Raw genomic sequence first — 24054 nt, forward strand, 5'->3', positions numbered from 1 at the left:
TGAGTGGCAGGCCTACCAATATAATTATGGTAAGAAACCAAACAAATTAATTAAACATTAAATAATTAGAAAGATACACAAAAGATTTGGTTTTAGAATTGACTTTGTGAAAGGGTTAATGGGTTTTATATGGGAGAGTCTAAGCAGCCTCCTGGTTTCAATTATGAAGCCTAAAAAGGATGACCAAAAAACAATTCCAAGTAGAAGCCACTCTCTTTGACCTTATTCTATTTTGGTGGGTGGTGGGATTGAATATATGTTCAACATTATGAACCACTACACAATAACAAACAGAAAAAGATGTTTGAAATCTCTTTAGATACACAGGAAAACCCATTGCTTTTGGGGAAGAATTCACCCTATATGATTTGGGTTGTTTTTCATGTGTTTTTGCTTTCTTGTAATTATGACTTATGGCTTAAGTTGGTGTCAATTTGATTCAAATCCGTGTTACCTTTGAAGAAGCTTCTGTTCTTGATTTTTATGTGTTTGAATTTATGTAATTTGTGTTCGGATTGAAATGTTTGAATTGGGATTTATGATTATCATGTGTTGACTTTGTAGCCGTGGGTCAATGAACAAAAAGTAAAAGAAAGAATGTGTTGAAACTATTGTCATTTAATATCTTACGAGCTATTTTTTGTAGCCAAATTAGATAGCATTGGTGTGCTAGTGGGTTAGAACATTTTCTAGACCTAACTTAATTGTTCGGGTTGCCAATTTTTCAACCCGTAAATTTTTTTTGTGTAGGTTGGTTCGAGTTATTCAATCTTTTATTTAAAATTTTAATTTTAATAAAAATAAAATGTGAGTAGAGATAGACCCAAGCAAATGCATTTCACAACTACTCGGGAAACAAAATAAAATTATGAGAACATTGACCTCAGGACACATCTAACCATCCTCTTTGTCACACCCTTGTCCATGCAAGACATAAAGTAAATATGAAGAATTTAAAACAGTTCAAAGTTGGATAAGTCTAAGAACCTATCCTAAAATAGGATCATCCAGCTGGAGACTCTAATTGAACTCAGACACCTATTATCTAGTTTATGGCAATGCCTTAAAACACTGATCGTCTAACGTATGGTCAAAAATTAAAATTATTATCATCTAGTATGTTATTAGGAACCAAAACATAGGTTATCAAGTCCATGACCATGATGGTAAATTTGGTCTATTCCCGAACAAGTAACTGTGATAATTTTGTTTCATAAATACCATCTCCATTAAACATATGTCAAAAGTCTCATAAACAAATCAAAACAACATTTTCGGATAGTCACAACCACTACAACAATTAGATAGCAAACAAAATGCTGGCATACATAACTATAATTAAGAACATACAACAACAACGATCATTTACCTCGATTCAAATAGTAGTAATAGCAAGCATCCTACTCCACTCCAAATCTCATTTTGGCGTGCAAATAATAAATTAATTATTTCAAAAAAAGCCTAAATTAGTCTTATCTAAAATAATTATAACTAAAAAAATTAAAATAAATTTAATAGGAGTAGTTGAACCAAACTAGACTAACTAAAGGTTTAAAGTTCAGCAAAATATTTAAAATCGTCTAATAATCTAACTAAAATCTCAAAACACAGAAGTGATATGTCGAAGCTAGATCAGGATTGACTAGGCTATAGCTTTGAGAGTGAACACCACGGACCACCAAGGATGTTCTCACCTTTAGTTGACAAAAATAAGTGGGATGAAGTTGAGTATTTAAAAATAATAAGCGATTTGTTGGAGTGGAAAAATGCAAACACAGGCAAACTTGAGTATAATTAACATGATTGATGGTTCCTAAAACCTAACTAACCTTAGGCTCCACTTTTTTCGGGTAAAAATTGTATGTGCATTACTTTCATATGCACGACTCATGCACTTTCATATTTTCTATGCGCATGATTACACTTGTCAAACGAAACATCCAAAAAAAGAAGTGCATAAAAATAAATTATGATTATACGCATATGAATAATGAGTGAATGGAGAAGTAATCTTGCCAACAAAATAATTAATTCAGCGACATGATATAATATAGAAATATTTCTTGTATAATGCACATGATTGACGTTCATATCATCGATCACTTGTCAATCATAGCAAGTTGTATCAATAACTTATGACTTGTAACACTTGAGCCTTCACGAGAACCTCCATTTTCTCTTTAAATTCAAGTTGAGAGATTTTATTAAGTGTCTTAAATGTCAAATTTCAAGATGGGACGGTACCAAAAAAAAAATATAAAAGAAAATAGTAGAAAAATAATAAATAGGGTAAAGTAGAAGGGTATTTTGGTTATTTTAGTGCCTCTTTCCTATTTAGGAGTATGCAAGCAAGTGAATTTATGAAATTAGAAGGAATAAAAGAAAAAAAAGAAAAAAAAAAAAGAAGAGAAACGAGTTTGGGAGAAAAGAAAAAATTAATCGAAGACTTCCTGATCATATGTGACGTGCACTAATAGAATGAGTTGAGGCGAGTTGGGTCACACATAGGCAAATCAAGTCGAGGCAGAGCAATTCGAGCGTAGGTCTCGAACTCGGGTCCTCCTCTAATGTTACGACGCGAGGCCGTCACAAACACTAGTCATGTGTCCTCATCGTTTGTTGAAACGTATCCCATACATAGCCAAACACTCTCCTCCTTTGGATGGTTGACACGTGATGTCTCTCATTTGCTTACACACTTCCCTATGTCTGCACAATTTTTTTCTCAAATACCAATCCGTTTTCAATTCCTTTGAATTTTTGTATATTCTTTTACATAAATCGAATCAACTTCGTTCCTTCATCAAAATTGTAGAATTTTAATCTATCATTTAAAATATATATATATATATATATATATATATTTTTCATTCAATTTTGTTGACGGTAGAGAGAAATAAGTCTCTTGAAAATTTGTCTAAAATATATAATCTTACCTTGATGTCCGAAAACTCCACATGAACATAGCTCTTTCAAAAATTTTAGAACGTAGCTCTTATAACTTTTCTTTCATCCTTTCCTTCTATATAAATTATGATTAGGGCACAGACCTCCCCTCCCTTTAACAAATTTTGACACTATCATATTAGAATTTGTCGAACTCAACATGGAGTCACTTAGATATATTTTTAAATTTTCATCTAATTATTATGGACTATTTTTCAAGTAAAAGCAAATTGTCTGACATAGGTGATGGTATCGGCTTAGACGGCTATGAAACAACGCTATAGACAATTTATTATGCATTTTAATCATGTTTTCATCAATTTGTAATGCCAACTAATCGAAAGCTCGATTTATGATCCTACTACTAAAGCAAATTAGTTTTTTTTTTTTTTTTTTATTGACATCGTTTTACCGTTAAACGAACAAGGACAAAAATAACACTTTTGTTACAATAAATTTATGTACAACAAAAAAAAATATACATAGACAGTTTCAAGCCTTATTCTCATCTTATCCCCTTATCCAAATAACCTAAAAGGACCTAATATTTGAACATCCCTATGTTACATACATTAGTAATAAATACACATAAATTTAAGTAGGTTAGTTGTGTTAGATGAACACGACTCTCCATAATGGTACGATATTGTCCACTTTGAGCATAAGCTCTCATGACTTTACTTTGGGCTTTCCTAAAACACCTCATGCTAATGTAAGGAGTATTCTTTGATTATAAACCCAAATTTTACCGCTAACAAATATTATCTGTTTTGACTTGTTGTGTATCACAGTCAGTCTCACACTTTTAAAACACCCTTATGTGGTATGCTTCGTTTCTCTCTCCAATCGATTTAGAATCTCACAATCCACCCCTTAGAGCCGGCGTCCTTGGAAGTTTCCACACTCTTATAGGGTATATTTTGTTCTCTTCTCTAACCGACGTGGGATCTCATAGTTTCACGCTCGATTCCAGCCACCACTCGCTTACCCTTCGCTTGCACAACACTGCTATAAGCCCTCATCGTGTTATCGTCACTAGTATGCTCATAGAAAGGAGAATTTTTACTCGTTATTGGAATAGTTGCAGATCAAAGAGTGAAGCTTTTGGATGATTTGAGATGAGAAGTGGCAAGGTTTTGTAGTGATTGTGGAATCGGCAGCTCGCCGGAAATCTCGAGATAATGTAGAGATAATGTTGGTATTTGACATGTGAATAAAGCACACAAAACATAATTATGTAGGAGGAAACAAGATGAACAGAGAATTAGGCTTTCTAATTTTCTACCCATTGGGGGTTTTATTTCCCAAACATATTGAATCATAATTTTACAACATTTTGTACATTATGATTAATATATATATATATTTAAAGAAAATAAAAAAAAAAATGATAAATGCTACAATATAACAAAAATTCCTTCTGCTGTTTCAATTAAAGTACTCACATGGGGATGAGAGTTCTTTGAATTTTGACTTTCTCTCCCCCCTAAACATTTTTTCTATATGGGAAATATAAAATAAATAAAATTAGAATCGTTTAATCTTTAATTTTTAATTTTTAATTTTTGTTGTTGTTGTAGCTCAACATAGGATACTCTTTCTGGGCTCATAAAATAAATAAATGTGAGCATTTAATATTCCTCTCTTGGTTTAATGGGTATGAAATAAATAGCTTACTTTTCTTTGTTTTCAATAATAACATTGGTTCAAACTAGTTGATACCATTATTACTTTTTGGATACCTAATGTAAGAATGGTCCTCATTAGATAGGGTTCTTGTATAATTCAAGCAAACTTCAGCACATTTTCATTTTATATTTCAAAATCTTTTTGGATATGCATGGAGTTGTCAAACTGTTGGGGGTGGGGTTGGGACATGACACAATTAGCTTTGTATCGAGCAGTGTCATGATCTTGACATGCACATGACAAGCCCAAAAGGGAACTCAAACCTCATTTTTATTTCTTACCTAGCTTTCTAGTTTTTGTTAGAATTCACAGACCTCTACAATGATATGATACTATCCACTTTAAACATAAGCTCGTGACTTAACTTTTGGTTCTTCTAAAAAGCCTCGTACCAGTCTAGATGTATTCTCTTTACTTATAAACCAATAATTAACCCTTTAATTAGTTGATGTGGGACTCCTCTCCCAACAATTCTCAACAATTTTCTTGTACAAGTAAGGTTCTCCTTTGTCGTCTAAACACCTCATGTAGAAACTAAGCTTGTTAAGTCATATACATCACCTATGCATGCACGTTCGCTCACTACAACTCTAGTTGACTTGCCTCTATAGGCCAAGTCATTCGACTCAACTTTACACCTACTTTAGCCAAAGGTCATTTAAATACAATGTCACATCTCATCTTGTCATCATACGTTTCAAGTCAACGCTTCATGATGTCATCCCAAATTTTGGAACGTCATCAACCTTTGCTACTCACTTTGACACACTTATCAAGAATCAACTCATGGATCGTCTTTATGATCAAGGCACCTTGAACATCCATCCAGGTATTACCAAGGCATGAACTCTCTCATGTTCAGTAATTTACAGATTCCGTATTGGAGAGCGGTCTCATATACCAACATCTAACTCATGGGTTGGGAGAGGAGTTTTACATCAGTTAATTAAGAAGTTGATCATGTGTTTATAATAAGGAATACATCTCCATTGACATGAGACCTTTTAGAGAAACCAAAAGCAAAGTCACAAGAGCTTATGTTCAAAGTGGACAATATCATACCATTGTGGAGAATCGTGATCCCTAACAATATCGACACACCAATGTCATCCGATGTTGTCCTCGAAAAACCCATTTTCAAAGGAAAATGCCCAAAATGTTCCTCTTATAACACTCACCCACACTATGATACACATATGTGTCATGGGGTAGTTCACTTAAACCATAGGGCCTAGAGGTGGTGGAGAGCTGATATCATACCCCCTATAGTACATTTTGAGACATTTTTGGTCCTGTAGAAGTAAATGTGATTTTGGAGATTGGCCGACATCGTGCCGTTTTTTTTTTTTTTTGGGTATCTTATTAACACCAAATTTGGCGAGGTTTCATCTTTCATATACATAGGCTTAGCTCTAGAGTTGTATGCCGAAACTCATACTAGAACCTTGACTTTTGAGGTTATAGCCCAGGTCTTATCCAACCATTTTCAAGTCCATCTCTACCACTCTTGTCTACTTATTACTTTCAATTTTTCTTATGCTTCAACCCATTTTTCTTAGTGTATTGGGTTATGCACCATTCTCCTTGATTGCATTATGATACTCGTTTGTCTCGATTCTCATTTATGTTTCAACCATGGATTAATAGAATAATCGATTAGAAAACTTAAAAGAAAAAAAATAATAAAGAAAAAAAATTAACAATCCGATCCCACTCAACTCTAGAAAAAATAGATGGATTGAATTAAATTGTCAATTCAATTTAGTTTTCTCATCCACCAAAAATATCAGCTCCCAAGAAGTTCCTCCATCCCAACTAATATACACCTAAATAAATAGTTTGGACTATCAGAAAGCATTAACGGATTGAATGCATGGCACTCAACCATCCATATATATCAAAGAAGTAGGCTGATTGCTAATCAAGTAGCTGACAACATTATTAAAAAAGCGTTAGAAATTGTAATTTAATGCAATAACTTGCATTTAATTGAGTCAACTATTAAAACTGGCACTCGAGCATGATGAAAGTGAAAATATTAAAATCATAATAACATTTAACACTTATTCCAATTTTTTTTTTTTTTTTTTTGAGAAACAAAAACCAAAGTCTTAAAATTTGACTTTAAAGATCATTCCATCGTGGAGGATCCTGTTGTTGATACTTATTTATTTGATATAATGGATCAAGTATGAATCAACGGGTGTAATTTTTTATTCCCATATTTGTTCTGTTTTGGCTGTGGGTTTTCACTTTCTCTCTCCTCAAAATTGGAAAATTGGGAAGCTGAATGGGAGAGAGAGAGAATGGGGTTCATCAACCCTCTTTGCTTCCTATTATTCCCTCATCAAACTTCTCCTTTTCCTTTTCCTTTTCCTTTTCACTTTCCCATCTTCACACTTTGCTTTCATAAGCACAAACAAACCTCACATGAGAAAGAGATGGGCCATTTATTTCATGTTAATATATCTAATCCCTTCCCATCTCTATAATATTATTCTTGTCTTTCAACTTTCCAGATTTATTCTATGTATTCTTTACTAAACTCTTACAATTATTCTATGTTCATCTCTTAACTTTTCTTAAATTCAAATTTTGGGAAAAGAAATGAGATTTAATTTGTTTTTAGATCTAAATCTATGTATGCTTGTTTGAGTTATCATGATATTGTTTTAAAATATTACCTATACCCATATTCTTCATTCCTAGCCTATGGGAAGTATTTGCATCTTCAACCTTTGTCCCCACCCTAACCTCTCTCTCTCTCTCTCTTAATAATGAAGTTGGTGAAAACTTATGAGTCCCGTCTTCCTCCCTCTGTTAGGCAACTCCATTAGAAACAAGGGTCCCACCAACATACTTTTTCTCTGCACTCTCTTCATTCTGTGAACTTTTTTATATCTTCTGCTAAACCCCACTCTGTTTCTTCTGCCAAAATCCTCATTTTCGTTTTTTAAACATCAGACTTTAAGTTTTTTAAGCCCTAAACCGAATCTGATGGATCATTAGCTTCATAAAGGTTAGAATCACGGATCAACAAGCAGCAAAAAAGCATGTTTAACTTTTCTCTAACACAATCCAGAAGAAACAAAACAAGACAACACAAATGCAGAAACGGTGGGTGCATTGAATGGTGCTCCTTCAGAGGGGTTTATGAGATAATCACTGAAAATAATAAAGAGTGAATCAAAAGAAAAGTAAGGTCAGTTTACGTACCCAAAAACAAACAACTGCCAGCGTCATAGAGGTGCCTTGGAGTAGCATTGAAGACTTTCTTCTTCTTGTTCTTCCTCTCTGTAATCCAGACTTCCTGCACTACCCAACATTAGGTTCAAGGATGTGAAAATAATAGAGTTGTTGTGGGAAGAGATTCTTACTTGGGTTTGATGAATCTTGATTGATGAACAATGGGTTGTGTTGTGAAGTGCGTTTTCATGATTGTGATTGCTAATTCACTGTTGAATGCAGCAGAGAGCTTCAATGTAGAAGAGCTTGAGAGAGTTTCAGGGGAAGATGAGAGTGGAGGAAATAGACCTTTAATTCTGGAGAGATTCAGAGCTCTACTTGGACTCAATCAAAGCCCATCAGATCTGTCGCCTTCGCCGTCTCCATCACCGGACGAGGCAGCTCGTCCAGTGCACACTCATAAACATTCCCGCCCTCATCAGCTTCGCTTGCACAATAGCCGACCAGTCTACAAATCTAAAAGACATGAAGATGCAAGAAAAAGAGTCAGAAAAATTCTTGTTGCAGTTCTTGTGTCTACAGGAATCACCATTTTGATATGCACTATTGTTGCCTTCTGGGTCTGCAAGAAGTTTAAAATTCGAACAGAGGAACCCGCAGAGAAGCTTTCTATAACGAGTGAAACAGGAGAGAAGACAGCCAAACAAAAATCTGGGTTTGATCTGTTCGATCTCAGTACGCATGGAATGGATGTTGAAGAACACAGTGTTTCCTCATCTGGGGAGAGAGTTACTCCTGTTAAATCTTGTTCGTCTGATGAGGAGGAATCGTTCCATTCTTGTGGGGATCCCAATTTGTCGAATGTTCGTCTTTCAAATGCTTCTGAATCTTCTTCAGCTAATGTGAAAACAAATTCTAATTCTTCAGAACCTAACAAACCATTAACTTCTGACCAGTTGCATCTGACCAGTTCTCCATGTAATTCAGAAACCAAGGATGTCCCATCTCTAGCTCCGCCTCCACCACCGCCGCCGCCGCCGCCGCTGCGACCATCTCCGGTTACTTATCGCAGTTCATTTTCCCTCTCTTCACCCTTTTCAACTGGATCCACCTCTTCTTCTGCATTGCTAAGATCATCATCTCCTGCAATGTCAGATTCTTCTACGTTATCTCAAATACCGTGGAATGATCTGCCATCACCTCCAAACATTGCTAAACCTTCACTACCATCATCTACTATTCCTCCACCCCCTTGTCCACCGCCAAGTTTGAAAGAAAACGCTTGTTCTTTCAAAGCCCCACCTCCTCCTCCTTCCAAGCTCCCTCAATTCGTGGCATTTGGAAAAGAGGGAAATCTGCTGCCGAAACTTAAGCCTCTCCACTGGGACAAAGTAAGAGCTGCACCAGATCGATCAATGGTGTGGGACAAGCTAAGATGGAGTTCATTTGAGTAAGTTCTTGTCCTTGTTCTTGGTTATTCATCTTACTTCAAGTTTTTCTTCTGATTGAACCTGATGAACTCATGAAAAAACAGGCTAGATGAAGAAATGATTGAGTCACTATTCGGCTACAACCAATATGGTTCAATGAAGAATGGTGATGCTAGCAACAAAACCCCTTCTCCAAGCAAGCATGTACTAGAGGCTAAGAGACTTCAGAACCTAACCATACTCTTAAAAGCCCTGAATCTCTCCGCAGAACAAGCTTGTGAAGCCATAGAACAAGGTATGACCGAAAAGAACAACAGGATATGAACCAAAAAGACCCAGAGATCCATAGTTTATTAATGATTCACATATTGAGCTCCTATTTGCACAGTAAATTGTTACTTTCTATTGCCGTACTCTAATTTTGGTAGACGTGAAAATCAGGGACGGGGTTGCGTTTAAGACAACTTGAAGCACTGGTAAAGATGGTACCAACACAGGAAGAACAGGCCAAATTGTTAAGCTATGAAGGAGACATCGGTGAATATGGGTGCACAGAGAAGTTTGTGATAGCAATTCTGAGAATACCATTCGCCTTCCAACGAGTGGAAGCCATGCTCTACAGAGAAACTTTTGAAGATGAAGTAAATCATCTCCGGAATTCGTTTTCAATGCTAGAGGTAACAACACGGATATGCTAGAATTTGTTCTAAAACAACGAAAGCAATATCAATAGATGCTAAAATGGCCTTAAACATTGCAAAATCGAACCTCACTTTTTCTTATTCTTCTTCCCCTTCTGTTCTATAACAACAAGAACAGTATCAGAGATGCTAAAATGTCATAATCATTGAAATTTTAACTCACTCTTTCTAATTCACATCAATTTCTGGTCTATCAGGAGGCCTGCAAGGAACTAAGATCATTGAAATTTCTAATTCACATCAATTTCTGTTCTAGAACAACAAGAATAACATCCAGAGATGCTAAAATGTCATTAATCATTGAAAATTTAACTCACTTTTTCTAATTCACATCAATTTCTGTTCCATCAGGAGGCTTGCAAGGAACTAAGATCCAGCAGGCTTTTCCTGAAACTACTTGAAGCCGTGCTCAAAACAGGGAACCGAATGAACGTGGGAACAAGCAGAGGAGGCGCAAAAGCATTCAAACTAGACGCACTCCTAAGACTCTCCGACGTCAAAGGAACCGACGGAAAAACCTCCCTCCTCCATTTCGTGGTCCAAGAAATAATCCGATCAGAAGGAATCCGAGTCTCCGGTAGCATAATGGGGAAAATCAGCCAAAAGAACAAATCGAGAACAATCGAAGAAAGAGAAAACGATTACCGAAGAATGGGATTAGATCTGGTCTCAGGCTTGAGCACCGAATTACACAACGTTAAGCGAGCGGCGACGACCGATCTGAAAGTTCTGGCGAGCGCCACAGCGAATCTGAACGAGGGAATGGCGAAATTGCAAGAACTGGTGTTGAAGGAACTGTGTGGAGATGAAGGGAGTGGGAACTTCGTGAGCGCGATGAAAGGGTTCTTGAGCTACGTGAAGAAGACGATGGAGTTGGTGAGGAAGGACGAGGAAGGGGTGATGGGGAGCGTGAGAGAGATCACAGAGTACTTCCATGGAAATGTGAGCAAAGAAGAGACGAATCCGCTGAGGATTTTTGTGATTGTGAGAGATTTTTTGGGAATGTTGGACAATGTGTGTAAAAGCTTCAAGATCGGAAGTTGATTCATTGATTGAGAGAAGTTTTTTTTTTAAACATTCTTGGCGGGCAGCCACTACCAACCAATACTGACGTAGTATTCAATTTTTTACACATATATATATATATATATATATATATATATATATATAAATATTTTGATTGAACTCCGATTTGGCGTGCCGCCACTCCAGGTGAGCCGCCGGTTCGTCGTGCCTCGAACTTGCGTGAGCAACCGTCGTCGATCATCGCCTTATCGAGTTGACCCAGACTCACAATATTAGCCTTGAGTCTCGGGATGAAGTAGCCGCCGGTCAGCTTGTGTCGTGCCTCGGTCATATGGTTTGTTGCCCCCGTGTCGAGGACCCATCGGACATCCTCCTCGGATTGAGCCACATGGGCCTTCTCGGTCGTCTCCTTGTTCATGAGCTTGCTCCAGCAATTCTTGCTCAGGTGACCTCTCTTCCCACAGTACGAGCACTGGATTGGCACGTCATCAGTCGACTCCTCCTTCTTTTGATCCGCCTCTTTCCCGTGCATGCGCCGAGCGAGATTTCCACGGCTTCTTACCGCCTTTGTGGCTGGAGGGCTGCTCACGATTTTTGTCTCGCTGTACACCAACCCGACGGGATTTGATTCACTCCCAGGCCGATTGCGTAGTGTGCTTGGTGGAGAGAGATGCCAGCATCTCTGGGGGCACAGATCGTAGTAATATGGCGGCGAACGCCAGCCGATTCCTCCCGATACTCAATCGTTTCTCCTTCCTCTGGCTCGACGGCATGCCATAACCCTTGGGCCTGTAGATTAAGGCGCATCAACAAGGTCCATTCATTATAGTTGGACTTTGTCAATATCGGATACTGAACGACAGCAGTCGTTGTCTCCCTAATCACTCGCTCAACGATAACCTTCTTTTGGCTCAACAGCATGCCATAACCCTTGGCTCGACGTCCGTGCCCGAGATGGGCCTCACAATGTGTGTATTTTCACACTTTGCATTTTCTTCTACTCAAACCTAAAACCTGTGTGTTGTTAGGTCGACGCTTTAACCACTTGAGCTATCCAACTTGTTTGTTGATAGGTTGGCTCCTCCACAATGATATACACTGATGGCTTCAACTTGGGTCGACCGGAGGTTGTTGGAAGAAAAATAAAATACGTAAAATAGAAGAGAGAGAATGGCTGAAATTTTGACTCTCTCAAAATCAAAATCAGGTTATACAATATTCTTAATAGATTTTCTATTTAAATATAAACTATCAGCTGGAGAGTGGCAAATAAATCTCAACAGATTTCATATTTAAATATAAATTATCCGGTAGAATCTACTTGTTTTGTCAAATGGTCAAACGGTAAGTATTCTGAAATCGTGTGAATATAAACAACGAAAAACTGAAAAACTCATGTTTTATCTAACATATGAAACCTTTTGTAATTGTTAAGGTTAGATTTATATTATATGTATTTGATATGAAATCGTTTAGGCAGACACATATGAGTGGGAGTTTGTACAAGATTAAACTATTAAATATCAAATATTTATTTGAAGATCGATATTTTATGTGACAAACATATGTAACTTGAACTCAAACCTACATTAATTTAGTATAATTTTCTATTGCTTGGGTCAACTTAATTAAAAAATCCAGCATCCACAAAGTCAGCTCCCTACCGCCGACATCGCCGTTTCTCAGCTTTCCGATCAACATCCCACTGCCGCCATCCTTCGGATTTTAAAGCCGTTGCATTGGCGGGTACCCATACCCCGTTGGCGGTGGCTGGTAACCACCATATCTATATCCCGCGTGCGGTGGTGGATACGCCCCCGGCGGCAGAGGGTTGGGGTATCCACCGTGTGGTGGGCGGTACGCTTCCGCTGGTGGTGAATATGTAGAGCTAAGGTCAGGAAATGTAGACGGATAAGCCATAACCTGCGGCGCCTCCACCCCGTTCTTGTTGCGTGGCTCCTCCATTGGCGGCGGCGGCGGTGACGGCGGCCGTTCAATTTTATATTTTTCTCCAAATTTATAAGCCAAGTCCAAATTGCCCTTCACAGTCCCATTCGACAACCGGACACTATAACTACCGGATTTCTCCTCTTCCCCGGCGCCGCCACCATCAAACATCTCCTTAATCTGAACATAAACAACCCCAATTTCTTTATTCCCCAAACTCCGATTAGAAATAAGCTTGATCTTAAGAGTGACGCGATTCTCCTGAACGGCGGCGTCATCCACGGTGAATTGCGTATGAAAATTCCACTTGGGGCTGGTGCCGCCGTCTTTGTCGACATCGGTCTTCTGGTGCGGGTTGTTTAATTGGTCACCGGAGATGGAAAGGAGGGCGAAAACGTCCATTTTAGTCATGAGATTGACGTCTTTGAGATCATTGGCTTTGATGATTCTGATTTCCAGTTGCCGGACCTCCATTTTCAGATTGTGGGGAAATTTTGGTTGGGATATTTTGAGGATTTTAAGGTTTTGGTTTGAAGACGAGGAGTGGAATTGAGAGCTCAAAATAGAAGGAATTGATCGGCATTGTTGAAAAGGGAAGGAGGAGAGGAATTTTCTTGGCACCATGGAAATCGTGGAATTTTTCTTTTTTCAACGAAGTTAAAACAATGACCTTTACGCGTTGACTCCTAATTTAGAAAAGTCTTCGTTATTATTAATGGTCTCATCATCCAATAATTGTTCTTTGTTCTTCTTTCTTCATTGAGGCTGCTATTATTTGGAGTCTTTTTTTGACTTCCAAGCTTCAATTTTCAAGTAATTGACAAAATCATAAATAATTTTATTTGAGCTAATTACAAATGGAGGTTGGTCGCAAATTTAATTTGAATATTATAATTGAAAACCCTAAATTTTTAACCACAGGTTTTTTTTATTATTTATTATGATGTTGTGTTAAATAATTAAATTTAGTTTTGTTAAATTAGATTTATAGATATTTGAGTCACTCTGAATAGAATAGATAGGTCTTATGTGTTTAAATCTTGGGGTTGAATCTTAGAGTGGTTTGGCGGTTTAAATCTTGTGGATGAACCCTAGAGTCGTTAAGGGCCAAACCCTAGAGTAGTTAAGGACTTTATCATAAATGCTTCAAATAATGAAACCTCTTTAAAGATAAGAAACCGACTATTACATAGTTTACTATTCTCGAAGAAGAATGAAGCAACAGATTTAGAAAGTACCCCTACAGCAACACCAACAAGTCTACACATGTCATCACTGGTGACACCGAAAGGCATGATGGACTCTCTAGAACAAGAGAATTCTCGAAGAAGAATGACGCAACAGACTTAGAAAGTACCCTTACAGCAACACCAACAAGTCTACACATGTCATCACTGGTGACACCGAAAGGCATGATGGACTCTCTAGAACAAGAGAGCTCAGACAAGAACACAGGAGAATCCACAACAGAGGATGGATCCAAGAAGTTTCATTCTCTTGCTGAAATTTATGCGAATATACTTGAAAAAGAATTGGATCCCAATGAGTTAGTGTTGCTCGCGGTCGAGGAGTCGACAACCTACCGTGAGGTAGCAACTTAGACGATGTGGCAGGAGGCCATGCAAAAAGAGCTTGAAGCCATTGAGAAGAACAATATGTGGGCACTAACTAACTTACCGTCCCGACACAAGTCCATCAATTTGAAGTGGTTGTTTAAGTTGAAGAAGAATAGTGAATGAAATGTCATCAAGCATAAAGCAAAACTCGTAGTAAAATGATACGTTCAATGACAAGGAATTGATTTCGAGGAGGTTTTCGCACCTGTGGCTAAACTGGACACTATAAGGTTGATTCTTGCTCTCACAGTTCAACACGGGTGGGAGGTCCATCACTTGGACGTCAAATCAGCATTCCTAAATAGTGACCTCCAAGAAGAAGTGTATGTTGCCCAACCTGAAGGGTTCGTCATCAAAGCCGAAGAGCACAAAGTGTACAAGTTGTCAAAGGCACTATATGGTTTACGGCAAGCATTGAAGGCGTGGAACATACGTCTGGACAAGAACTTAAAGAGTTTAAACTTCATGAAGTGCTCGCAAGAACAAGCAGTGTATACAAGAACCAATGGGGTTGAAACACCCATAATTAGCATGTACATTGATGACCTGATCTTCACTGGTACAAGTGTGGAAGGCGTCAAAGAGTTCAAGCAGCAAATGATGAAAGAATTTGAAATTACTAATATCGGTTACTCGCGTACTACCTCGGTATTGAATACTAATGAGATTATGCTCATTTCACTACCACAACAACAAAGAGAATTGAAAAGCTAAATGCTTAACATTTCTTTGATCCAAAAAGATCTCTCCCCTCGAGTTGTTCCTTTGCTTCTCAACACATTTTGATCGTGAGTCACATCCAACACGTTTTGGCCTAGTCGTATTGGTTTGGAAGGATATCAAACTTTGAGTACTATGTCTAACCTTTATGCTTATCACAATGCTCACATTTGTCCAGCATGGTCATGCAAAAATAATCATGGTTGTCAAAGTGTCCTATGCGCTAATTTATTCTAGGGTGGGCAAGAGGGCACATCTTCATCCAGTCCTATGGCTAGAAGTTCGTAGGTGACAACATATAAGCAGGGAAAGAATCAACTCAAGAAGTTGGATGTTTATCATGTCGATGTCCTAGACACCACCTTTTCATCTCAGTCAATTCATATATCTCTTTATTACTCAGGTGTCATATGTCCATTAATTTTCTATCTTGGTTCATCCTTAAACCACGTTCTATTTGGAGAGATTCTACTCTTCCATGCCTAAGATTTAGATCCGAATTTGGAATATGAATTTAGTACCTCATAGCCCTTATATTCTCATATATCTATCCCAACACAACCATATTACCTATTTATTTTAAAGTACTTTTAAGAGTGAAGACTATCCTTAAATACCAATCAGTGTCCTTTCAATTACATGTTTTTTAGGAAAGTTTTCAAAACTTAGTATAATATAGGATTACTCCAAGTCAAGTACGTTCAGCTTAGAAGATTTTATAATTGAATCACCGAAAAAAAGAATCGACTCGATCATCAAATTATAGATTATAAGTTCATAACCCTAGCCTATCCCATTTGGGCATAACAGATCTACTAATTCTTTAATTCTAGTTAGTAACAGGGATCTTGAATTAAGAAATAGATTCTTGAATATAACCTAAAAAGGTATCTTGAGAAATTTCAATAATCGGATTCATTGATATTCCTATAGTAGATGCTATCATATTGAGATTTATGCTCTAAAGCCTCCCAATTAATTATTTAGTTTCTAACAATAAATTTTATTATTTTATTTTTAATTTAATTATTATCCATGGTATGAAAATCCAAGGTTATTAATGTAATCTTGAACAATATGTGGTTGACATGCAGGAGAATCGTGTTCAAGTAATAACCTAAAGAGTCTATAATATAGATAAGGTTGGGTGTCTTATCCTGGTAACACTATTGATACGACCCACTTTGTAATCGTTACAAATGATTTGATCCAAATCGTTCATGTGGAGACATGTAAGTGGGGGTATCCTATACAATGGGTCTGTATAAGACTGGAACAAGAAATATTTAATCTCTCTTTATAAATCCGTTAATTGAGAAGATTAATATTTCACATGATGATCATATGCGATTCGATCATAATCGTGAGTGAATTATAAACTCATGCCTGTGAGGGCTTGTCCTTTAATTTACGTGGGTGAGAATGACTCCGCCAATTCAATATGCCTACAATTTTGGGGACTTGACCAAATAGGAAGTTGAAAACATAATCATGAGATGAAATTCACTCCTTTCCATGCAAGGAAAGTAGATGAGTTGTTCTCTTAAGTACTGATTTCGGACTTGAACAATGGGACCCATCCTCTCATTGGCTGGAGAGGGACTTGGTTTATGATTGGATCATAAACAAATTGTTGATTAGAGAATTGGTGGTACTTAATGTGAAAGATGTAATTACAGGGATAAAACGGACTTTTGACCTAGCTGCAATTATGAACAACTTGTGAAAGATCAACTTGCTTATAATGGTTATATCAATGGACATAACTTTGTCCTGCAGTACATAAAAGTGCAGTACATAAAAGTGCAACACATAAAAGTGCAACTCTAGGTCTATAGTGAAGTGACCTGTAGTTAATAAATGAAAATTGATTAATTAAAGAGTCTAATTAATTAATTTTGTATCATTGGAGACTGGTCTATAAAGTCTCCTCGCTAGCTCATAGTAATATCAAAAAGTTCAATTTGTTTGAAACAAAATTTGAAGGGTTCAAATTAATATTTAATATATTAGATATATTAAATATAAAAGAGAAAATAAATTTAATTTGAAATGTCAAAATTAAGGTTTAATATATTAGATATATTAAATAAATAGATAAAATATATTTAATTTGAAGGGTTGAAATTAACTTTTATATATTAGATATTTTAAATATAAATAGAAAATATATTAATTTGAAATGTCAAAATATTATTAAATATAAATAAAAAATATATTAATTTGAAATGTCAAACTAATATTTAATATATTAGAGGTATTAAATAAATAGAGAAAATATATTTAATTTGAAGGTTGAAATTAACCTTTAATATATTAAATATTTTAAAAATAGATAGAAAAATATATTAGATATTTAATATTTAATATATTAGATATATTAAAATAAAAATATATTTATTATATTTGATAAATTAAATATTAAATTAATTAATATATTTTCATACATTAAATAAAAATATATTTTAAATATAGATACAACAATATATTAGATATTTAATATTTAATATATTAGATATATTAAAAAAAATATTTATTATATTTGATACAATTAAATATTAAATATATTTAATTTAATTAATATATTTTGATACAGAAAATAAAAATATATTTGAAATCGGAATGAGATTCAAATTAGTAAAAAAATATATATTAGGATATTTTATAATATTTAAATATAATTTGTATAAGATATTATATCCTAATACATTAAATATACAAATATATTATTTAGCAAAGATTCTCGCAGAGCTTTTATTATAAACAGGACTCTCGTGTGGAATCAAAGATAGACCAATATCTCCCACTTCTCTAGAGAATGAAATTATATCTCAAGAGAATTCTTGAAACTATTCTTGTCTAATCCGTTTGAGATTTTCTTTTAAGAGGCTCGGACAAGACGGAACCTTGATCTTGTGTTCGAGTTATAGCAAGAAAGAACTTGTGGAATATGAACAAGAAGAGTTCTTGCTTTTCTTTAAATTCTTAATAAAATCAAAACGGTTCCCAATGTTTCGGCTAGGTGGATGAAGAGTTCATTCCTTTCATATCATACTAACATATACTCAATTCCATCTTAAGGGAGATCTTCTATAGTTTCGCATTTGAGGGGTTATTTCATGGTTTCGTCCCATCATTAATAACTTATTCAAATTTCGGGTTATGTTCTTATTCTTAGTATTCTTCCATATTTCAATTACTCTTGTTATCAGCATATAAATCTATATTCATAATTGTGATCAATTTGTTTCTTAAATTTTTCTACCAAGAACCACATAAACTATCTAAGTCACATATGGCCTTGCTTTCCCATGGCCCCTTGGTGGCAAAAGTAACCCACATTCTCCATAACCCCTCCAAACCCTACACTTTCTTCCGCCTGAAACTTCCTCCCCTTCCCTCCCTCAGCCCCCAACAAATCCAACGTCATCGTCTTCCTCGCGCCCTCCCCGATCGGTTTGTCGAACATCCCATTGAGCATCAGAATGTCATCAATCATCCCCATGTCCACACCTCCGCCAATGTTTTCTTGTGGGCATTTCTGCAAACAGGTGGTGGGCAACATCCCACCAAATGAAGAAGGAGCCATTGTTGTAACCAAACCGTTCTGTTAAGGACACAAATCAATGATTAAATCTACAGTAATGAACCCATCAAAATGATTAAATCAATGTGCAACACCTTTTGTTGGATAATGGGCGAACTGACGGCAGCTCCCATCTGCGCCGCCTTCTGCAGCAAGGCAGTGGCGGACATGAGGGCGGCGGAGGAGGAAGAGGGAAAGTGGTGGTCGTTGGAAATGGAGGATGAAAACATGGATCCGGCTGAAAGGTTAAAGGGCTTTGGAGGGATAGGCATGAGGTCGTGGTGGGGCAGCGTTATGGGCGGCGAGGCAGCCATTGTTGCTCCTCGACCAGCTAGTTTGTTGCTTTCTTCTGTTAAGGCATCGCAATATTCTCTGTGGGTTATGAAGCTATCTCTCCTGCCAAATATTGAACAAGGATTATTCATAATTTTCAAAATTTTAAGGTTATTTAAAAAAAAAAAAATGTGTTAAAGAATTGTTGGGATGGAGTCCAACTTTCTATAATTTAGGAATGAACATGATTTATAAGTAAGAAATATATCTCTATTGGTCTGAGGTTTTCGGGAAGCCCAAAACAAAACATGAGAGCTTATATTCAAAGTGGACAATATCATATCATTGTGGAGAGTCTTGATTCAAATGATACCAGAGTCATGCCCTTAACTTAATCATGTCAATAAAATTCTCAAATGTCGAACAAAGAAGTTGTGAGTCTCGAAGATGTACTCAAAAGTGACTCAAGTGTCGAACAAATTGTGTACTTTGTTCGAGTGCTCTAGATAAAGGAGTAGAGCCTCAATTAAGGGGAGAATATTTGAAGGTTACATAGACCTCAAGGGATGCTCTATGATATTTTGTTCGAGGGGAGGATTTTTGAGGTGGGTTTATAAGTAAGGAATATATCTTCATTCATACGAGACATTTTTTGAAGCCCAGAGCAAAGATGTGAGAGCGTATGCTTAAAGTGGACAATATCATACCATTGTGGATGGTGTCAATAAAATCCTCAAATGTCGAACAAAAAAGTTATGAGGCTCGAAGGTGTAGTCAAAAGTGACTTACTTGTCAAACAAAAAGTGTATTTTGTTCGAGGGCTCCAGATAAAAGAGTCAAAACTCGATTACGGGAGACTATTTCAGTGTTATATAGGCTTCAGGGGATGTTCTATGGTGTGAAGGGTTTATAAGTAAGGAATACATCTCCATTCGTCTGAGCAATTTTGGGAAGCCCAAGTAAAGCCATGAACTTATGCTCAAAGTAGACAATATTATACATTGTAGAGGGTCGTGATTGAAGTACAAAGTTTTAGATATTAACCTGGAAAAGACAGTGCCACAGTCACATTTGTATTCCTTGGAGCCACAAGTTTTGAGATGAGCTTTCAAGTCCGAATGAACTGCATATTTTTTAGAGCATTTCTCGCACTTCCAATTCTTCTCCCCATGTTTTCTGCTGAAGTGCTTCTTGATTCCGGTGAGGTCTCCGAGCGCTCTCGCTGGATTGTGGTGGACACACGACGTTTCTGGACATACGTACACCCGCCTCCTCCTCGTGTCGCTCCCGCTCGTCCGTTGCTTCAGCTTCCATGGCAGGTTGTGGCCTCGCCTGTGTAGCTGCAAGTTCTGGTCTCTTTGAAATCCCTTGTTGCATATTTCACACACAAACCGATTCGTTGCCATTAACGTTCCGGGCGATAACGCTACCACTTCCGCATCTGGGTCTGTATCTAAGATAGCTTCCAAAATCATATCAACCCAATCTAATCCAAATTTTGATTGAATTATGAATTTATTTAGATTGAGTTGAGTTTAAATAATGAATTTATAGATTTTCCAAAAATTAGATATTGTTTAACAAAATAAACATATAATTATGTATCGGAACTTTTAAAATTAATTATAATAAAATAGATATTGAAATTAAGTTAAAAATTTTAATTAAATATTTAAAATAAAATAAATTGATTTAATTTTCTTTTATTATAATAAAAATATTTAAATAAATTACCGGATTCAATTTAACTAAGAAAATATAGTTGAATTTGGGTTTGGTAAGTGTTGTTTAAATTGAAAAAACCTACCACTCGAACAATTGTATTTACTCTAAAAAAATGTCTTAATCCGACCAATCCAATCTACGAACACTCTTCTTAATTAAAATTTTAATATTAATTAAAATGTCCATGTCTAAATAAGTTTTTATTGTCGTTAATATGAATTCNAATATTATTTTTGTATTCTTTAATTTTCATATTTAGAATGATTATTTATGTCTTAATATATATTAAAAATTTCCTTGTTTATGATTTGTATAAATTAAGAATGTAATTCTTAATTACATTGATTTAAGAAAAAAAAAAAAAAAAAACAATTGTTTCGGATATTTTAATAATTCAAGAAAACCAAACAGTACATACCAATCATTGTAATCCCCTCCAATAATTGATGTCCTTCCAACTACCCAAATATTTAAATTTCTCTATCTAAAACAATTATTTAAAAAAAAAAAAAAAACCCAAATAAAAATAGAGGTTTAATTTAAAGTTCATTTAATATTTATTTAAAATATTCAAATTTCAAATATAAAAAAAAAAAAAAAAACCCAAATAAAAATAGAGGTTTAATTTAAAGTTCATTTAATATTTATTTAAAATATTCAAATTTCAAATATAAAAAAAAAAAAAAAAACCCAAATAAAAATAGAGGTTTAATTTAAAGTTCATTTAATATTTATTTAAAATATTCAAATTTCAAATATAAAAAAAAAAAAAAAAACCCAAATAAAAATAGAGGTTTAATTTAAAGTTCATTTAATATTTATTTAAAATATTCAAATTTCAAATATAAAAAAAAAAAAAAAAAAAGCCATCACTCAATTATGAACTTGTCTGCAAACAAGATCTCTCAACTTAGCTCAAATATTTTTGGATCAACAGAACTTATCCCGAAAACTAAAAATAAAATCACGAGGGATCGAACGAGTTTGAAGAGAAAGAAAGAAAGAAAGGGACCTGGTGTTCCTGGTAAGTTCCTTTTCTTCTTGGGAACTGAAAGCTGTGGCTGTTGATGGGGTTGAGAGCTTCCATGGCTGAGTTGATTCTCTAAGCTCAAGCTCCCACCATCATCGGAGCACCCTGAGGTTTTGGACATTGAAAAACACAGAACAAACACTCACCAAAACCCTACAAATGATATCAATTTCTAGAGGAGGAAGAACAAGGGCATGATTTTGGCCTTCATTCTGGTGGACAGGAAGCTTACATAATTTATAATATGGCTTCCTATCATTTGCCCCTAAATCTTATGCCAATTCTAGGAATTGCCACTCATCTTTTCATTTTCTTTTTTTTTTTTTTTAAATTAGGAATTTCCACTTACCCGAGTTCTTTCCACATGTTTTGTCTCACTTACATGAAACATGTTTTCTAGAATAATTACCCGAGGTCTCTAAGTAAAACCGGCGAAAACAATGCACCTATAAATACTAACATTCAATTCTTTTACGTTTTTTTTTAATCATTATATCCTCAAAACTGCTCTCTTTAGAATATGGTTTCGATTCATTCTTATTATTATTATGTATTATAAAAAAAATTAATAATTAAAATTTGAGGTTGAATGGAGTATTTTTTAAAAATGATTGAAATATATAAATTGGAGATTAAATTGTATAATAAAAATTATGGGTATTTTGAGTTCAATTGTTTCGGTTTAGTTTAATCCATAATGGCAGATTCATCGTATTGTTTATTAATAGTTACGCCTCATGTTTAAGAATCAGAATTTGGATGACCTCGTCATTCTCTTGTGTTACTTCTAAGAGCTAATTCAGGGTACAAATTCTATCTTTAAAATCGCTCACATTGTAATTCATTCAAATATCTTTTTTTTTATGAGTGCCACGTTAATATTCTTAAACGTTAAATAATCAAATTTAATTTCAATCAAAAGTTTGCAAAAACTTCATTTTCAACATGATTGACAATTTAATGTTGATTTTTCAACTAAAACCCATTAAAATTGACTTGATTACACATTTAATTATCCATTATTTTATTAAAATTTGAGGAATTCTTTAATTTCAATTTTAGTTTTTATCATAACATTTTTACAAGTAGATGACATAAAATAAAAAAGAAAAAAATAATAATGATAATAAAAAAAACATTATTAAAATAGTCTATTATTATATATATATATATATAGTTTTTCATGATTCTTATATTTTCCTCAAGATGTTGAGTAATCATTTCCAAAAAGAAATTTATTTATTTTTATTCAAAGTGGGGTCCACACTATTTTGAAAATACTAACCTTTTCATGTGAGGTTGGGTAATAGTATTGTTATAGCAATGGTGTTTTGGGTTCGAGATTCGAGTTAGGATTTATCATCTAGAACTGATACATGATGGCTTCAACGTTTTCCTGTATTGTTGTGACGTGACAACGTTTTCTATTGATTTGAACTGTTTCTAAGACTAATGACCATTCGTACAAGCCAATCTAAGTCGTTTTAGCAGGTTTGTTCTCACTCACATTGTTTCGAAGAAAATTTCTAGGAAGTCACATAACATATAAATGCTCCAAGCTAAATATATTATTTTTGAAATTTCTATGATTGAGTCACGGAAAAAAAAAAATGGCGTAACTTATTGGTATAGGTAGTACCAATCAACTCTTTTAGACATTTATTAACTATAATTTTATATTCTCGTAATCACTCACATTCGGATGTGGTTATAGTTTATTAATGTATACTCCAGGTGTCACATGTGCACCATCTTCCGCCTTAGTTTGTCTCTGAATCATATTCTATGAGGAAAGATTCTTGTTTGTTAACGACTCGATTTTCTAAAATCTTAAATAGATTTGGACTCATTATATACGTGTTTAAGTACTTATTCGAGGAAGAAAAAAAAGAAAAGAAAAAAAAGCATGAGGTAAACTCATGTAATTTAATAGAAATCATTTAAACAAAGTACAGGTACTTGGTTTAAGTAATATGAAATGATGGTAGTTTAGCGGTGAGAATTTCACGTTGTGGTTGTAGTTTAGTAGTGAGAATTTCACGTTGTGGCTGTGGAGACATGGGCTCGAATCCCTATGGTCTTGACCTTTGGTTCTGTCATCGAGACTGAAAACCCTTTTGGACTATCAATTTATTGTTGTTGCTTCCTAACGTCCATAACGAAATTTTTAAAGTAAATA

General features: G+C 35.2%; 3 protein-coding genes and 1 long non-coding RNA gene across 5 annotated transcripts; 1 reads left to right on the forward strand and 3 right to left on the reverse strand.

The window, feature by feature from the left end:
* Positions 1–7850: 7850 nt before the first annotated feature.
* Positions 7851–8491, reverse strand: LOC111469258. Its single transcript, XR_002714841.1, has 4 exons — positions 8411–8491; positions 8170–8337; positions 8013–8090; positions 7851–7945 (listed from the first exon to the last, which is right to left on the reverse strand). It is a non-coding gene; the product is annotated as an uncharacterized LOC111469258 (long non-coding RNA).
* Positions 8007–11013, forward strand: LOC111468384 (formin-like protein 11). Its single transcript, XM_023113582.1, has 4 exons — positions 8007–9271; positions 9356–9546; positions 9693–9928; positions 10304–11013. Exons 1-4 carry the CDS (start codon positions 8043–8045, stop codon positions 10994–10996), a joined length of 2349 nt encoding a protein of 782 aa, XP_022969350.1. The 5' UTR covers positions 8007–8042; the 3' UTR covers positions 10997–11013.
* A 1515-nt stretch (positions 11014–12528) lies between these two features.
* On the reverse strand, positions 12529–13532 carry LOC111468988 (protein SRC2-like). The gene has a single exon (XM_023114176.1). It carries the CDS (start codon positions 13397–13399, stop codon positions 12704–12706), a length of 696 nt encoding a protein of 231 aa, XP_022969944.1. The 5' UTR covers positions 13400–13532; the 3' UTR covers positions 12529–12703.
* A 4931-nt stretch (positions 13533–18463) lies between these two features.
* LOC111468762 (protein indeterminate-domain 7-like) lies at positions 18464–22105 on the reverse strand. Of its 2 annotated transcripts, none has more exons than XM_023113942.1 (4): positions 21858–22105; positions 20165–20567; positions 18943–19243; positions 18464–18868 (listed from the first exon to the last, which is right to left on the reverse strand). In XM_023113942.1, exons 1-4 carry the CDS (start codon positions 21994–21996, stop codon positions 18551–18553), a joined length of 1161 nt encoding a protein of 386 aa, XP_022969710.1. In that variant the 5' UTR covers positions 21997–22105; the 3' UTR covers positions 18464–18550. The 2 variants fall into 2 exon arrangements, with proteins under 2 accessions (XP_022969710.1, XP_022969709.1); XM_023113941.1 differs by having other exon boundaries at positions 20165–20573; positions 21858–22099.
* Positions 22106–24054: the final 1949 nt, after the last annotated feature.

This window comes from Cucurbita maxima, unplaced genomic scaffold (assembly GCF_002738345.1).
Source record: "Cucurbita maxima cultivar Rimu unplaced genomic scaffold, Cmax_1.0 Cma_Scf00002, whole genome shotgun sequence".
Lineage (NCBI taxonomy): Eukaryota > Viridiplantae > Streptophyta > Magnoliopsida > Cucurbitales > Cucurbitaceae > Cucurbita > Cucurbita maxima.

What these genes read in the sequence shown, in the direction of transcription:
- LOC111468384 (XM_023113582.1), top strand. Translation starts at nt 8,043, where the DNA reads ATGGGTTGTGTTGTGAAGTGCGTTTTCATGATTGTGATTGCTAATTCA. An exon ending in CTAAGATGGAGTTCATTTGA is followed by an intron (nt 9,272 to 9,355) that starts GTAAGTTCTTGT and finishes ATGAAAAAACAG; the next exon opens with GCTAGATGAAGAAATGATTG. An exon ending in TTGTGAAGCCATAGAACAAG is followed by an intron (nt 9,547 to 9,692) that starts GTATGACCGAAA and finishes CGTGAAAATCAG; the next exon opens with GGACGGGGTTGCGTTTAAGA.
- LOC111468988 (XM_023114176.1), bottom strand. Translation starts at nt 13,399, where the DNA reads ATGGAGGTCCGGCAACTGGAAATCAGAATCATCAAAGCCAATGATCTC.
- LOC111468762 (XM_023113941.1), bottom strand. Translation starts at nt 21,996, where the DNA reads ATGTCCAAAACCTCAGGGTGCTCCGATGATGGTGGGAGCTTGAGCTTA. An exon ending in TGTGGCACTGTCTTTTCCAG is followed by an intron (nt 19,244 to 20,164) that starts GTTAATATCTAA and finishes AATATTTGGCAG; the next exon opens with GAGAGATAGCTTCATAACCC. An exon ending in CGCCCATTATCCAACAAAAG is followed by an intron (nt 18,869 to 18,942) that starts GTGTTGCACATT and finishes TGTCCTTAACAG; the next exon opens with AACGGTTTGGTTACAACAAT.